The sequence below is a fragment of the Antennarius striatus genome, chromosome 1, assembly GCF_040054535.1.
Source record: "Antennarius striatus isolate MH-2024 chromosome 1, ASM4005453v1, whole genome shotgun sequence".
Classification (NCBI taxonomy): Eukaryota; Metazoa; Chordata; class Actinopteri; order Lophiiformes; family Antennariidae; genus Antennarius; species Antennarius striatus.
Window position 1 is genome coordinate 9,556,435 of NC_090776.1, and position 17,574 is coordinate 9,574,008.

At 40.4% G+C, this 17,574-nt stretch overlaps 1 protein-coding gene across 1 annotated transcript; it reads left to right on the forward strand.

The window, feature by feature from the left end:
* Positions 1-7,706: 7,706 nt before the first annotated feature.
* Positions 7,707-17,367, forward strand: taldo1 (transaldolase 1). Its single transcript, XM_068312543.1, has 8 exons — positions 7,707-7,883; positions 10,463-10,586; positions 11,109-11,216; positions 11,409-11,540; positions 13,441-13,616; positions 15,776-15,973; positions 16,750-16,895; positions 17,004-17,367. Exons 1-8 carry the CDS (start codon positions 7,784-7,786, stop codon positions 17,034-17,036), a joined length of 1,017 nt encoding a protein of 338 aa, XP_068168644.1. The 5' UTR covers positions 7,707-7,783; the 3' UTR covers positions 17,037-17,367.
* The last annotated feature ends 207 nt before the right edge of the window (positions 17,368-17,574 follow it).

Sequence of the window (17,574 nt, forward strand, 5' to 3'; positions counted from 1 at the left end):
CCTGACAAACTTTGTGGAGTGCTTTGACAGTCACTTCCTGAAGTTGAATACAGTATTCAAAGACAAAGGGCATAAACATTGATTTTAGAAAATCAACTCATACAGCCCCCCCCCCCCCCCCCCAACAATCTCCAAGGGCTCGGTTGTGGATTGTTACAAATACCTAGGTAAAGTGATTGACAATAACTTTAATCACGATTTTAACATCTCTTCAATCTGCAAAAAGAGCCTGCAGAGAATATGCTTCCTGTGCAAACTGAACACTTTTAATGAGGACTTTGATGCTGTTATTTTATAAATCTTTTATTAAGTCCATTTTAACCTTTGGTGTTAGATGTCTTATGTGACAAGACTCCCTGCTAGAATAAAGGGAAAAGTTTATAAGATAATGGTGAGGCTAGCCATGATGTATGGATTAGAGACAGTGGTGAGACCAGCCACAGCAAAATTATATATTAGACTAGTGGGAACCTGTGGAAATTCCATGATAAAACAATAATATCAGACTTCATAACAAACATATGAAAACAAATCTATTGATATTATAAACCAAGCGCACCCAATGTAGTCAAAAATCAATGTGGTGACGTAACAACTTTGTGTTGGCAAATCATGGATTGCGCTGGGCAGGTATTGCGAAGCCATAGATGAATGTTAGCAGGCTGACTGTAGAAAGAAAGCTCCTTTCACAATCTCACGATTAGTTAGCTAACGTTAAAGGAAAGGCACCTGTCAAAAGAGCAGGTAGAAAAGAAATTTTAGAGAAGTGATAGTTCTGGTAGCCGACTACATGAACAGAACTGTATGTAGTTACTTACAGACCATTTTTGTCAGATGCCCGAGGAGCATTTTGGATACTACATCGATTGTCCCATTTCAAATGGAAACCATAGCTGGACAGACTGTTCATGCTAGCCAGCTAGTTTCACTCAGAAATAGTTGGCGTTTTCTGTGTCATTGCTGCTGTTTGGACTTTCTGCTCAAAAACATGAAAATTGCTGAAACAGTTATGACACTCTAAAATTGTTAACTGGGAAGTCCATGTATAGTTAATGATGGGCAGATGAAGCCCCACGAAGCATTGAAGCTTTTCATCCCAATTGTTTCACTGTGGTTCGAAGCTTCACGAGGCTTCATTTGCTCTAGTATGACATCTACTGGATGCTAAAATATCAGTTGGTGTGAGTTTGAAGTGGGTGGCATTTTGCAGAAAGCCAATGAATAAAAATGTCAGCAAAATAAGGAAGTATGCAAAACATTGGGATCTTAGTGATGGCAGTCCGGTGTGTGTGTGTGTGTGTGTGTGTGTGTGTGTGTGTGTGTGTGTGCGCGTGAAAAATAAAAAAAATTGTAAAAATCTATTAACATGCACAGTGAGGGGAGGGTGTTTGGGGTTGGGGTACGAACAATGATTGTGCTTTTGTAACATTGAGGTATAGCCAGTGATTACGCTTAGGTCATATCATTGGTTTTTATTTAAAAACATTTTTGTCCACTGTATAAACTTTATGACTCACAAAGAAACAGACGAACCAATATCCAACTGTCAAGCATGTTTATCAGCGCAGCTTCTATGTAGAGCAGTTATACGTCAGAAAATAGCTGGTTTTAACTCCGTCCATTCTTTGTATACATGTAGACACGGGTCACACACACTAATGTCACAGTGGATTTCGTCGCAAAGAGACGCCCCCCGGATAGAAAAAGTTTCGGTTACAGTGTCCACAAGACAACGCAGACCCGGTGTTTTCAAAAAACTTCACTTTGGCCGGCATTTTTGTCCCAGATACCTGCGTTGTCGTGTGGACAAAAGGCGTAACCGCAACAAAAAGCCTCGCTGCCCGATGCCTTACACTATATTGTTCACGTGATTCCTTCTGGTAGATGCACCGTGATTGGTTGGGTGCTGTGATTTGTTGGGCGCTTGATTGATTGGGCTCTTGATTGACAGGTAGTGGGTGGAGTTCAAGTGTGACAGTGTGAGGTTTTCAAGTGAGCTTATTAAAATATCTATAGGCGGGGAGATTTGTCAAAATGTTAAAGCTTGGTAGTCATCAAAAAAATGTTTTAAAATAAAGATCCAATACAGGGTTTTTTTTTCACTTTCTTTTCACTCAATAATTTTCTTTGCCTTTACTTCATATACTATATTCTTCTGTGAAACTGGCACCAAGCTGACAGCCTTCTCCACACAAACTTCAGTAAAATGCATCAGTAATATGTCTCTTTTTACTAACGTTTGATTGTGTTTTATTTTTATTCAAGAAAGCACTCACTTGGTTTTTGTCCAACTTTTGCATCTTTTTTGGAGGCATGGTGATAAACATTCAATCAATCAATTTGTATAGAGCTTAATTACATCAGCAGACATTTCAAAGCGCTTTTTTTTTGTTTGCATGTATTCTCGACTTTTTATGAGATCAAGCTTGTTTTAGTCTAGCAGCAAAATCTATTATATACTGCATTTTAATGTGTGCATGTGACCATCACCAGTCCTCTCTGGGAACTAAGTTGTCAATCTCTATTAGAATTTCCTATTGTGAGCCAGAGAGGGAAGTGCTGCACCTCTGTGAGTTAGGGGGGAACCAAAAGGAGACGGAGAGAAAACACAGGGTAGTGGATGGATAGGCAGTGCCGTTAGAGTTGAGCTGTTTTATTGTGTCTCACAAGTGATACCTTAATACCAATGTTATAAAACACCAGATTAGTGGAGGTCCTGACAGTATAGAATAGGCTACTAGAGAAGAACAGTGCAGAAGGAAGATGGAGGGCATGAGATTGTGATGTCTGAAGAGAGACTCATCACATTCTGACGGGACCCAAAAGTTCACAAAAATTGGACTTGACAGAAGCTGGTAAGCCCTGAACCAACACGCATGTGTGATGAAACCAATGCCCAGAGAGGATACTAGAACCCGGCAGGGCCATGCTAGCAGATACCCCCAGTCACTACCGAGTCAACGGCCACAACTGACAACCAGCGATCCCAAATCGGTAGCTGCTGACAACCATCAACAACCACAAAACGCCCGCAACCAAGCCAGGAGCCCAATAACCCCACCCGAGCCGCGGGCCCAAACCAAGCAGCCCATCCCCAACGGTAGTCCTCAGCCATAGGCCGAGGGCCGAGCCCCACCAGAAGTGCAATCACATGTGGAGTCACCACTACCCTACCTGTTAATGTTTCCCTGATCCCCGACGAGGAAGCATTCTCCCTTTCCTGTGCTCCACTGCTTCTCTGTGTGGTATGTAGTGCATTAAGTCTGGAGGGAAGCCCAGTGCTGTCCAGACTCCTCCAGACATCGTAGGGCCCCCTCTAAAGTGTGTGTGTGTGTGTGTTGCATTAAAATTGAAGGATGGGGAGGGGGGTAATATATTGGGAGGATGCAGCACCCCAGAGCACTGCAATCCGCCCCACAGCCGAGCTCACTGCCCTCGCCCTCACCTGTTTCCAAAGCTCTAACTGTGCCTTACATATCCCTAAAAGTTTGATTTTTTTTAATTTTATATACTGAATCCCCGCATGGAAATTAGTGGCACACTGTAGTTAGTACACATGCATATATATACTGTATATTAGTGTGTACAGGTCCTGAACACACAAACACACACAAGGGGCCTGTATGCATGCAAAGGGAGGTAGAGTGGCGTGCAGCTCCTTTGTGGTGCACTCAAATGAGCAACTTGTAAGTAGTACCGCGCCTTGCTCAAGGGTGCCTCTGCAGTGCTCCGGAGGTGAGCTGAAACCTCCCACTGTCAGCTCACACTCTGGGTGTTTTTGGGCGGGAGCAGGAATCGCACAGCCGATCTTGAAACATTGAACGACTCACTCTACGCCCGCTCTACCACTGAGCCGCTGCCACCCCTAGTTATTATGTATAGTGCAGTGTGAGATATGTGAGGTGAACCTTAGGAGGTACTCTGGTGTGGGCCCGGTCCGCATGGACAGGGCCCACACCATGGACAGAGGGACTGGCATCACAGCCGGCCAATCAGCCCAAGGCCACAACCCGGCCCGGCCATGACCACCCGGGCCCTAGCCCGGCCACAGGCTTCCAGTGATCATCAATACCATCAATGACAACCAATGCTGACCAACCAGCAGAACCGGTCCAAGCCATCAACCCGCCCCACGACAACAGCAACCCAGAGATGCACCACAACGGCACCACAGCAGGAAAGGAAGGCAACGCATTGCCCGCCCCACCTGGCCCTGCCATCGGGCCATATAGGCCTTTTTTTTTATTTTTTTATACTGTTTTATATTTTTTTCAATTTTATACTGTTTATTTTTTAATTTTCTAGTGTTTATATTTTAGTTATAGTTTAGTATATAAGTCCTGTTAGTGCTGCATGTGTCTGTTAGTGTAGTGTATGTCTTGTGGTATGTCCTGTGATGTCAGTGTTTCTTTTTCTCCTGGTGTTTATTCAGTATTATTCGTTATGTAATGCCTGAGCAGTGAATATATACAATTTCCTCTGGGATTAATAAAGTATCTATCTATCTATCTAGCCCAACAGCCCCGAGGCCAGCCAGCAGCCCAAAGCCATCACACCAGCCGGTAGCCGCTGAACAACCAAGCCCTACCAACTTCCTTCACCAATGTATTTGGATTTCCTAGATGAAGTAAAATTTCATCCGCATATAAGTTAATTTTGTGTTTCGACACCTGAGAGCAGATGCCTTTGATATTTGGGTTTTGACGTATTGCTACTGCCAGTGGTTCAAAAAAATATAGCAAATTATAGGGGAGACAGAGGACATCCCTCTCTGGTTCCCCTTTATAAAGTGAAATTTGGGGATATAATCCCATTAGTGGTGACTGTGGCCTTAGTGAGTTATACAGTGTTGATAACCGCTTGATAAACGACTTACCAAAAACAAATTTATGAAGCAGTGAGAAAAGTCCAATTAACTTTGTCAGCGTCAAATGACATAACAATTGTTTTCCTATTGTAGCATTGCGTCAAGCTAATCAGATTCAGTGGTCTTCCGACATTGTTGGTAGAGTGTCAACCTTAATTAAATCCTGTTTGATCATTGTGAACTATTGATTGAATAATTTTCTCCAATCTGGAAGCAGGTGCTTTAGATGTTATTTTAATGTCAGTGTTGATAAGTGAAAGAGGTCAATGGCTAGAAAGACGTGTGGGATCTTGATCTGGTTTTAATAACAACTTTATTGCGGCTGTATTCATGTGACCACTTATATAACCATTGTTTTAAATTTCTATTACTACTCTGAAGAAAAGAGGGGCTATCGTTGACCAGAAATGTTTGAGGAATTCAGCAGGGAAACCATCTGGACCAGGTGCCTTGCCTGCTGGCAGACTATATTTGATACATTCTGTAACTCATTGATAGTCAGCGGAGCGTCTACAATGTCTCTGTCTTCAGATTTTAGTTTGGGTAGATTTAAATTGGTGAGGAAATTGTGAATATCTTCTTTGTTTGGCTTTACAGCAGTTGAATATAAGTTACAATAATATCTATAAAAGCCATTAATTTTGTAGAGGTAATTGGGAATACTTACCAGAAGGATCCTGGATTGTTGTTATGAAAGATTTTTCTTTGTTGCGTTGGAGTTGGTTCGCATGGAATTTGCCTGATTTATTGTTATGTTCAAAATTGTTATATCTCAGTTGCTGTTCTAAGAATTCTGTTTTCTTTGACAGGATACTGTGAAGATTTAGTTTTGCATTTTGTATTTCACACCATAATTTTTAATTTGGATTTATGCATAATCCTCGCTTAGACGTTTTGACTTTTTCTTCAATTTGTGTTTGCATTTGTTGTTCTTGGTTTGTTTGGGTTTTTTTGTATGACAAGATATTATTTTAGCCCTGATTACACCCTTCCCAGTTTCCCAAAGTAAGGAAGGAGAGGAATCAGGAAATTAGTTATATTAAAAAAAAATTCTGCCCATTCATGCCTTGCTATTTTATCAAATTCTGGATCTTTAAGCAGAGAAATGTTGAAGCGCCAAGTCTGTGGAGGTTTATGGTAATTAACTGTTCGTAGGTTGATGGATGTTATTGTATGGTCACTAATAATAATTGCATGAATTGTAATGGAAGTTTAATGTGCAATAGAATTATTTGTCAGGAAAAAGTTAATTCTTGAAAATGATTGATGCGCCGCAGAGAAGAAAGTGTATTCCTTTTTAGTTGGGTTTTTAAGTCTTCAAATGTAGTCAAATCCAAAATCTTCCATATAATCCTGCAGAACTTTAACTGAGTGTAGTTGTTTTGCATGTACTATTGAAATATTAAATCAGTCCACGAGGGATTCAGAACTATATTGAAGTCCCCTCCAATAAGAGTTGTAGTGTTAGCTGATAAGTCAGCTAAATGAGAGAAAACTGTATGAAAAAAGGCCGGATCATCGTTATTGGATTACCAATTGCATATAGATTACCGATTGTGTACAGTTTATCAAAGATTGTTGCCTGAATAATAATGTATCTGCCTTCAGGGTCTGTAACTGTGCTGTTTAAAGTGAAAGAAGCTCTCTCATGGATTAGAATGGAGACTCCTCTTTGTCTGTTGTTATAACAAGATGAGAAGATGTAATTATAATTAGGATCAGTGAATCATTTTCCTTCAGATCGTAGTAAATGTGTTCCCTGCAAGAGAGAAATATCTGCTCTTAGTTTGGAGTCATAGTCCGGGATTTTAATTCTTTTTGTCTGTGAGCCTATAAGGAACCCAAATTTAACTTAGACATAAGAGAATATGTTCTAATTTCAAATTAATGATGGTGCAACATTATTTTAAGTGTGGGTCTGTGTGAGTTGTCTGAGCTGTGAGCATCATGATAGTGAGGTGTCAGGTGTTGGATCCAAGTTATGTGGATGTTGAAGATAAACATAAAGAGCAGATTGAAATGTATATATACAGTACATCCAAACAAAGCGCAGCACTGCCTGATAAACTAAGAGTCAATACATTAAGAAGCATATCATTATAAATCTTCTTCTTTTCCTTTCTGCTTTTCCCTTCAGGGGTCTCCACAGCGAAGCAATTGCCTACATCTAACCCTGTCTTCTGCATCCTCTTCTCTGACACCAACTACCGTCATGTCCTCTTTCACTACATCCATAAACCTCCTCTTTGGTCTTCCTCTAGGCCTCCTGTCTGGCAGTTCAAAACTCAGCATCCTTCTACCAATATATTCACTATCTCTCCTCTGGACATGTCCAAACCATCTCAGTCTGGCCTCTCTGACTTTACCTCCAAAACCTCTAACATGTGCTGTCCCTCTGATGTACTCATTCCTGATCCTATCCTTCCTGGTCACTCCAGGACAAACCTCCACCTCTCTAGCTTCTCCTCCACCTGTTCCCTGCTCTCACTACAGATCACAATGTCACCTGCAAACATCATAGTCCATGGAGATTCCTGTCTAACCTCGTCTGTCAGCCTGTCCATCACCATAGCGAACAAGAAGGGGCTCAGAGCTGATCCCTGATGCAGTCCCACCTCCACCTTGAACTCCTCTGTCACACCTACAGCACACCTCACCACTGTCTTACAGTCCTCATTCGTGCCCTGCACCGCTCTAACATACTTCTCTGCCACTCTAGACTTCCTCATACAATACGATTTGCGTTTGTTGAATCTGTTTTGAACGGCAGCTCTTCAGCCTTTATCTGTAGCTTCCATCAGCAGCGCGTTCCCGGTGACGCCTTCTCAGCGGAGAAGCGCGCCCCCGCCTCTGTGCCAGTCCCTCTTCCCTCACGTGTTGTCTGTATATAAAAAGCTCCGAATCTCCGCTCAAATCATGTCTAGTCAGTCACCAGACAAACGGCGAAAGATGGAGTCAACCCTGGATCAACTGAAGAAGTACACCGTGGTGGTGGCAGACACAGGAGATTTTAATGGTAAACGCAAAATGTTGTTTTAGCACAAGCTGAAGTTAGCCGGTTAGCATGCTAACGTACCGAGAGGTCTGGACCCGCTGTCGGTGACCTCCGTGTCGTTATCCCGTAGTTGTGTTGGGTGGCGGGGACGCCCGTTAGCGTCATTCTCGTTTGGCTAAACTCATTCGGTTAAGACTAGTAAACAAAGTCATAGGAGTTCCACCGGCTAACTAACTTCTGAAGTTGGTGATCTGATAATCCGATTACATTTCCTGTTACGTTTGCCCACTTTGGCAACGATTGCTACATTAGTTCCTGGCTAGCTAGCGATCGATTTGTTGCTTAACTTAGTTTTTAATATATTAAGTTAAAGCGGTTTATTAAGTGGATCCTTAAATTAACCACATATTAACCCCGATGAATACGATAGAAGTTGTTGTGGTGAAATTAATTTATGGATCGCTGTGCGTTCTGAGCTTGACACAAGCCACGGAGTGTGAACTGTTTCTGTGTGCTTCCTGGTTTTCTGACATCAAGCTGCGGTAAAAGATGTCACCTTACCCCATCGGTTAGAGCCGGGAAATGTGTAATAATCAGGTTATTGTGCTGCAATCCCGATAGTTCCTCATCCACGGTTTGCAGCATCAGGATGACATGACAGAACTGCCGGTGACTGGCGACAGCCGGCCAGGCGTGACGCCGCACACCCGGTTTTCTGGCAGCTCGGTTTGTTTGCATAGATTTTTGAAACGTGATAATGTGTCGCTGCACAAAACGCTGATTGTAATCCGAACAAATGAGCTTCGTTTGCTGCGAACAGTGAATTGACGCAATAGCGGAACACATTTGTGCTTCAACGATTGCAAAATTGCACACTTTACTACAGCCTAGAAGGAAGTAAAAATGAGTGTTGGTGTCCTCCGTTAGGAAAACGAGTTACAACCAAAGACTACAGGTCCTTCTCAAGAAATTAGCATATTGTGATAAAGTCAATTATTTTCTGTAATGTACTGGTAAACATTAGACTTTCATATATTTTAGATTCAATACACACAACTGAAGTAGATCAAGCCTTTTATTGTTTTAATATTGATGTCTAAAGTTAAGGCCATCATGCCATCAGGGGGTACAATGACTCTCAGGGGGAGGGGGGCCGAGGTCAGCACGTGGTTTAACACATAATTTAATTTTATACTGTTTATATTTAATTTTATACTGTTTGTTTTAATAGTAGTTTAGTATATAAGTCCTGTTAGTGCTGCATGTGTGTTAGTGTAGTTTATGTCTTGTGGTGTGTCGTGTGATGTCAGTGTTTGTTTTTCTCCTGGTGTTTTTCCAGTTTTTCCAGTATTAATTCGTTATGTAATGTCTGAGCAGTGGATATGTACTATTTCCTCCGGGATTATTAAAGTATCTATTTTGGCAAAATTATAAAGAAAAACCAAAAATCCCTATCTCAAAAAATTACCGTATTTCATCTGACCAGTTTTTTTTTAAAAAAAAGTGTTTTTAATACAAAATGGAGTCAACCTTCAACTAATTATGGTCAGTTATGCACTCAATACTTGGTCGGGAATCCTTTTGCAGAAATGACTGCTTCAATGCGACGTAGCGTGGAGGCATCGGCCTGTGGCACTGCTGAGGTGTTATGGAGGCCCAGGATGCTTCCATAGCGGCCTTAAGCTCATCCAGTGTTGGGTCTGGTGTCTCTCAACTTCCTCTTCACAATATCAGACTTCATACCAAACCTATAAAGAGAATAAAAAGCTATCTTGTTCTATGGAGCAAGATAGATAATAAATAAAAATGGTAAAGTGCTTATTGTTGATAGGCTTTAACCTAGTGATTGTCATTTTAAGACAATTTTTATCACAGTACACTTTCAAAGTATTTGATTAGAGTTCATTTTTAACAAGTTTTGGCGATTGCTGTTTTGTTTTTACATAAATAAATGGCCATATTAACTTTCATCTTCACTTCCTTCATGAAAAGCTAGGCAGATTTTCTGCCTATTAAATGACTTTGGGCTTCTATTGTGTGTAACTTTAAACCTGAAGACTGGCAGTCGAATTGTTGAATTTTCTTCCTTGATAGAAAACTCGGTATTATTATTATCAAAATAAATTTTATCATAACATGCCACCAAGATGATTTCATTGTCTAGCTTTTATCTCTTTAGAGGTTCTAGATTCTTGACATATCATTGCCCATCTGTATAAACAAACTGCTGTCATCAACATATCAACTGCGGTGTCTGGCTGAGCTGTTGATCCCTGGTTCTGAGTCCAATCCCACTGACATACAGGATGATACATTTTTGAAGGGTCTTGAGAGAATGCACAAAAGAACAGACGCAGACTTTGTTCTCAGGCTATCGCACTTGCAGAACTGACTCAACTCAACTGCTACCATCAAGAGGTGGCAGAGAAACCATCGTCACACGTAGCAAATTAAAATCTGTAGCTCAATCCTTCAAACCAGTGGCTGTCAATGACGTTAGATTTCCCAGAAATTCCTGTACACGAGACATGTGGCAATGCTGGTTTATACATTTGGTTTATTTTTCTTGTTTGTTTGATTTTTTTTTTTTTTTTCTGCAGCAATTGATGAGTATAAACCACAAGATGCCACCACAAATCCGTCTCTCATCTTGGCTGCCGCTAAAATGCCAGAGTACACACACCTTTTAGACGAGGCGATTGAATTTGGTGTTTCCAAAGGCGGGTGAGTACCAGTAACGTCAATGTTAAGTCAGTCTTCAGATTCATTACACAAGTGGACAAACGTGTTTGTAAATGGAAAAAAATGAAGTAAAGAAAGGAACTTTTTTTAAAAAATGTTTCCCAGTGTGTAGTTTCTATATGCAGCAAACTCAACGAACTTCCTTATTTTGCTGCAGGCAAATATTTGTGTTTGTCCTTACCCTTCATACATGGCAGCTGCTTATCTTGTCAGTTAATAACGTTACTGGATGTTACTTCAACAAAGAACTATGATTGTAATCTTTCTCTTTACTGTGCACTCTGCTGTATTTTTGGAGCAATGCACAGAACTGATAAGCAATGCAATGATTTATGCACTTTACGGTTTGAAAACTAACCCTGAAATTGAAAACGTGATCAGTTACATGTCAACCTGATGTCACATACGGCGGGCCTTGATTGAACTAAAGTCACAGTGATTGCACATAAATGTCCCTTTCTAAACTTGGTTAACCAGCTTCCTAATGTTTCCATCAACATGTAGAACTGAAGAGGAGCAGGTAGCCAACACCATGGACAAGCTGTTTGTGAGCTTTGGCTTAGAGATCCTCAAGAAGGTTCCAGGCAGAGTGTCGACTGAAGTAGATGCCAGGTGGGTACAAACAGTTCAGGAAGCTAATAAGACTAGGAGCATCTTAAACTTTCTCAGGTTAGATCTTTTCCAAAAACACAATTGTGTTACGAGGACTTCATCGCTACAACTGTTTCAGGTTAATTTAAGCAGTCAGCACAGATGCTCTACTTGCAGGACATTACAGAGAACACTTATCTCTTCCATCAACAGGTTGTCCTTCGACAAAGAGGGAATGGTGGCCAAGGCCCTGAAATTTATGGCTCTCTACAAAGAGGCTGGCATCAGCAAGGAGCGTGTTCTGATAAAGCTGTCGTCAACATGGGAAGGAATCCAGGCTGGAAAGTGAGTGTTCTACATAATGTGTCTTGATTCAGTGGAGGGAGTAAGTGTTTTTGTCAGAGTTACAAACATCATTGTGGCATTGACATCATAATGAACCAACATGATGGTCATCATTGTGAACACATGATGTCACATAAAGCTGTATTCACAACAGAACTTTTTTCCTCCCACCAGTGACAAGTTTACATACAAAGTCAATTCAAATGAGCAGTTGAGCAAAAAACCACAGGAGGTATGGAGTGTGTGTTGTTTTTTATCTAACCGGGCAATCCTGCCCCTGATCCTGCAACCAAAAAGGTCATCAAACCGGGCTCTAGTCCGCCACATGTCCCACTGAGAGCAGTCGGCATCCACAGCTCCTGGATCAGCCTGTGGTGTTTGCCCAGGTTAAAGTGTATCTGGAGCCGGTACCGCTAGTTGGGCCAGCTATAGTGACAATGGCAGACATGCTGGAATAACAGAAAGGAGAAAAAAATGGAAAGCATTTCTGTTCTGAAAATTATGGGTACCTTGAACGATGGCACAAAAATTTTATAAAAAGAAAATATATTGAAGGGAGCCACAGTGAGAAAACGGAAGCAGCAGGTTACTGAGCTGCCAAGCCATGTCTGTAATAACACTTATGTATGGCTGAAGGAATCTGAAGATACCTGTTCTGAACAAAGGGTGTGATTATCACTTAACTCATTTAGGTGGCTTCAGTGGTTTCTTTTGTGTTCCTCTTTTAAATCTAAATCATTTGTTAAAGCACGAAATGCGTACTTTGCTAGTTAATGAAAAAACTAAGCCTTGAGGCTTGACGTTGGTCATATTTCATGTTTGACGAGAAAGTTTCTTGTGAATCAACCGTACTGTGTTAAGGGAGCGCCATCTCCAGTTCAAACATGTCTTTGTATGTGACACTACTTCTACCACAACTTTCTTTATAAGATAAGATAAGATCTGACTGCCTTGGTTCTAGTTATTATTATTACTTGAAGACAAAAACTGTTGTATTTATTTCTAATTTGAGATTACATACTTTAAAGATCTTGTTCCTTTTTGCTAATTTGTTGTCCAACGCTAGATTTGTAGCTTACACGTTTCTAATTATTTTCAAAAGAGATATTGGACTTGTTTCTACCACTTAAAATACTTTCATGATTCCACTATATAGCTTTTGTTTTGTTTGTTGTTATCTATTACATATAGTAAAAATTCCGTAATGGAGCAACCCGGGTAGTTGTGTGGCCGGAAGTCATAATAAGCGTCATGATTAAGTGTCTGAATGACCCACTGCATTTATCCCATGAAAGTGCTTTACTTATTACACATCACATGCTTCCGACAGAAGGACATTTTGTCGTCCTATTTCCTGTAGCAGACATATTCGTGTCCTTTAGATGTCACCCAAACACTACGAACGGTGTTGTGATTTCTCGGGCTTTTGATGCCACTACGATACGCCGTCATCTTACTTTGCTACTGCCCCTCCCCGCCCTGCCTTATGCCAGCATTTTTAACAAGTTCTCCGCCTTATATTCAGCTGCTTGCCTCAACTGAGGAATAACTTCTTCTGGGTTTTTTTTATCAGTTCTGTCAGCTAGTAAGTATAGATGTAGTTGTTGTTATTCGCAACCCCTGCTTTTTCTCTATTATGGTGCAGAATGACACAAAACCAATAAATACCCGTACTTCTGATGACACCCAAATACAACCCCTTTATCGGTCAGAATATTTTAAGTATCATTGTCACAAAAGCTGTCAAATAGTTATGTTGTTCAAAGATCAATAAATTGATATTTGTATGAGGCTTCGTGGATTGTCTCATTTGGATTGCATAATATGGATAACAATGTTGTGAATGATGTTTGTTCACATGGCCAAAAAAAATAGTTTTTCATTTACATTTTTTTTTCAGGGAGCTCGAGGAGAAGCACGGTATCCACTGCAACATGACGCTGCTGTTCTCTTTCACCCAGGCTGTGGCCTGTGCAGAAGCAAACGTGACACTTATATCACCTTTCGCTGGGCGCATCTGCGATTGGTACAAGGAAAATACAGATCGCAAAAGCTTTGAACCACATGAAGATCCAGGTAATATAACAGAAATCTGGTAAACAAAAATTACAGTAATTACATTGCAGACACATCCAAAATATAGCAGATGAATTTATGTTTCTATACACTTCTAACAAAGTTTTTGACACCATGCATGATGATTCAGAACTTCAGGAATTAAATGACAGTCCAGCAAATTAAAATTTGCAGTTATAAAATCCACTTTATATTAAAAATCTGGTTTGTGACAAAATAATTGGGATAAATATTTTAGAGATCATAAAACTTGTTTAAACCAAGAGTGGAACTTCAGCACTTGGCTTATTGACACAGGATGCAAAGTAACAAATCAGCAGAGTAGCGTTCATAGCTGTGTGTGTGTGTCATATACTGTATATACAGTATATATATGACACAACCTCACCTGCCATCATGAAAGAAAAAAATGACAAATGGAATATGAATTTTCACATTTACCGCTGAAATACTAAGAAGAGACTTGCGGTGAGGCACCAGCTAGCCGAGCCTCACCATGGATTGCACAATGGCTCGGCTAGCTGGGTTGGCATGCTATACAGCACATGTGTCAAACTCAAGGCCCGGGGTCCAAATGTGGCCCGCCACATCATTTTATGTGGCCCACAAGAGCATAAAACGTCAGAGTGTCTAAAAATAAATAGGTCAAAAGTTTGCTTTGATCAAAAACTACATTTCCCACATTGAAGTCATTAAGCTCATTTTCACTTTGACAAAAATATGGTGAACAAAGTTAATTTCCTAACTTTTGTTTGTTATTTTTCTTTATTCACATGATTGATGGACTTATGTGGGTTTCATAACCTGACAAATATAACAGGGCAACAAGCACCTTGAATGAGAAAGAAATTCCAAGTTATTTAACAATAAGTTTTAGTTACATTTATTTTACATTACATTGAGTTAGATCTATTAGTTATATCTGGCACTTTGAGGACAAAATGGGTTTGAAAACCCTGCTATACAGTGAGACTGTAATTCTATGTATATGTTGCTATTAAAAAGTTCAAACACATTTGCTCTATGAACTAAATTTCCATAACTTAGCTAATGTATATAATGTACAGTGTTTCTTTGTCAACAACTGTATGTGTGTAAAGTCTTACTTGAGTTGAGCAGCCCTGAAACTGCTGGGAAAAGGCACCAAGTGAGGCTCGCAGTTCTCCTGCCTCATGGTAGGGGGCGCTGGTGATTCCAGGAATTCGGCCGAGGATTCCTCTTCCTCTGCCGTATAGAAGAAGTGACAGTTAACAGCAATCTATAGTCAGCGAGTCAAGTGCAGCCACTCATTTCCTTTCCACTCGCCTTACAATAAAAATTGAGGAAAATTGACGTTGCTTTTGTTCAGAAGGAGCAGCGCATGGACTTGATTTATCAGTAAATGTAACGTATAAACAAACATCTAGGTAACAACATTTTTATTTTATTTTCTATCAGATGTGCTTATTTATCTGTTACAGTTTCTATGTGTAAATAGTTCTGCTCTGAGACTTTAAAAATAACCCACTCACTGTTGCTCATTAAATGGTGAATAAGCTACACTGCTTCACCAGCCATGAACCTCATCACATGTCACTGGTACTGAGATGATTTAAAACCCGGTTGTACAATCTAATATTGTTCTCAACGAAGAATCAACTGCTCATGGTGACTTAATGTCTCTGTTTTGTCATTCAGACTCTTGGCATGTTTAATATTTGTCTGTTATGGTTGTCAAAGTGGAGCAGCATATTAAACGCCGTCATGGAACTAAACCTTTTGAAGAAAATCAGAGGTTTATTATTCACCCATTTCCCCTGCTGATTAATGGTGGCCAGCATGTGTCTGACTCAGATTGGTTACTTTATTTATGTGACGCAGTTGTCATGGCGATTGTGTTAAATTCAGAAATAGAAATCAATCACATATCAACCCGACAAATGTTGAAATACAGTCCAATTAGCAGAAGTCTGTGCTTCATATACGTGAGAATAATTTTGCCCATCAATCTGGCAAGTCTCCTTCCATTGCATTTTGAAAAAAAATATGTTCACAATCGAGTCTAATGGCATTACTTTTAATTGTGTTTGCATTACGACCTTGTTTTTAATCTTCGAACTGCTCTTCATTTTCTTGTTGGCATGTTCAGCGTACTGTATTTGGGTCTTCTCTTGCCGCAGGTGTGCTGAGTGTGACCAAAATTTACAATTACTACAAGAAGTTTGGCTACAAGACCGTGGTGATGGGCGCCTCCTTCAGAACCACAGGTCAAGTGAAAGCCCTAGCGGGCTGCGATCTGCTCACCCTCCCCCCTAAGATTCTGGCAGAGCTCAGCAAAGACCACAGCACCGTCACGGAGATGCTCAGCGTGGAGAAAGGTGATGCCAAGATACTGGGACCTCATTTACTGCAGTTTTATTGCCCTTCTGGTTAGAGACAGCTGAGCATAATAACGTTCTAGTGTTATCTGCCCATCCGTCTGTTCCAGACTCATAAATGTAGATCTCGGGAATGCTTTAATGGACTTTTTTAACTTTGGCTCTAGGGTCACATTTGATGAAAAACAAAAGATCACTGTTGCCGAACAAAACACGTCCATCTGAGCTCTTAACATGAGTATGATAAGTTCACACTAGTATCTCATAGGATAAAATAAACTAACACTTTGTTGTTTTGATTAAAAAAAACACAAGTTTTTCTTATTTCCTTCTTTGTGTATCAGCATTCAGTGAAGCTTTTCTACATCTAGACCGATGACGTCCTGTTGACTGCGTCAGGGTGGTTATTGAGGAATGAAAAGAGAAATGTTTATTGAGGAATTCCTTTTCTTGTCATGCAGAGGATGATCTGCTCTTAGAATGATTCTTCACACCTTTGAATGTTTGTTCTCCTGAGTTTCGTGTTTCAACACTGAACACAGGCCTACGGAGGCTTGGCCTATGATTTAAAAAGAAATGTCAGGCTGAAGGTGTGATTGATCGGAGTGATAGCGCTGCCTCCTAAGCCACAGCTGCAAGTTTGTGATATTTGTTGAGCTAAACAAAGATTAGACGGTATCTTTCAACTAGATGGCTCATTTCAGAGATAAAGCTTTAAAGATATTCCTTCAGATTCACTGTGATTGATTTCAAACCCTTACAATTTGTTTTTGTAGCTAAGGCCTGTGATCTGGAAAAGATCCACCTGGAAGAGAAGGATTTCCGCTGGGAGCACAACGAGAGCCCCATGGCCGTGGAGAAACTGTCCGAGGGCATCCGCAAGTTTGCTGTTGACGCCTTCAAGCTGGAAACCCTGATCAAAGTAAGGTTTTCTGTTTTGTTTCCCTTTTGTGTCTGTGTTTTCATACTTGTTATCAGTGTAGAGATATTGTACTACTTTTGTCTAAAGCTCAATATCTGTTTATTACAGGAGAAAATGCTCAGCATGAAAAATGGCCAGTAAAAGGCAGATTTGGCAACTGACCAAACTTCAGGGACCCTGCTGAGCGTCTTTCAGCATCTGAGTCAACACTGAGGCAGTCTCTTTTATGACCAAACGTATGGATGACGGATGTTACTACAGATCAGACTTGTTGTGTATTAGTTTTATATTTATAGAAATTTTGAGCAGAAAGGAAAAAATTAAGAAGGGGGGGAGGGGCTGTAATGGACCATAATTGAGCTATTTATACCATATGTACAGCATAAGGATGAAACATGACTGAAGCAATTGTACCAACATTCCACACAATACACCATGTCTTTCTGAATAAATAAAAATCTCAGTCACCATAGTTGTTGTTTTGTTACTTCACGTCTTTGTTACCAACCCAGTTTACTATAGCAGGTATTACACACACACACACACACACACGCAGAACCACTTCAGCTACAATTTATGGCATAAGGGACAGCTTATTAACATGAATAAAGATTATATATTCGGTAATAGCAGCTGGTACAGTCCAATCAGGCCGGTTTATCTCCATTCCATTTCTTCC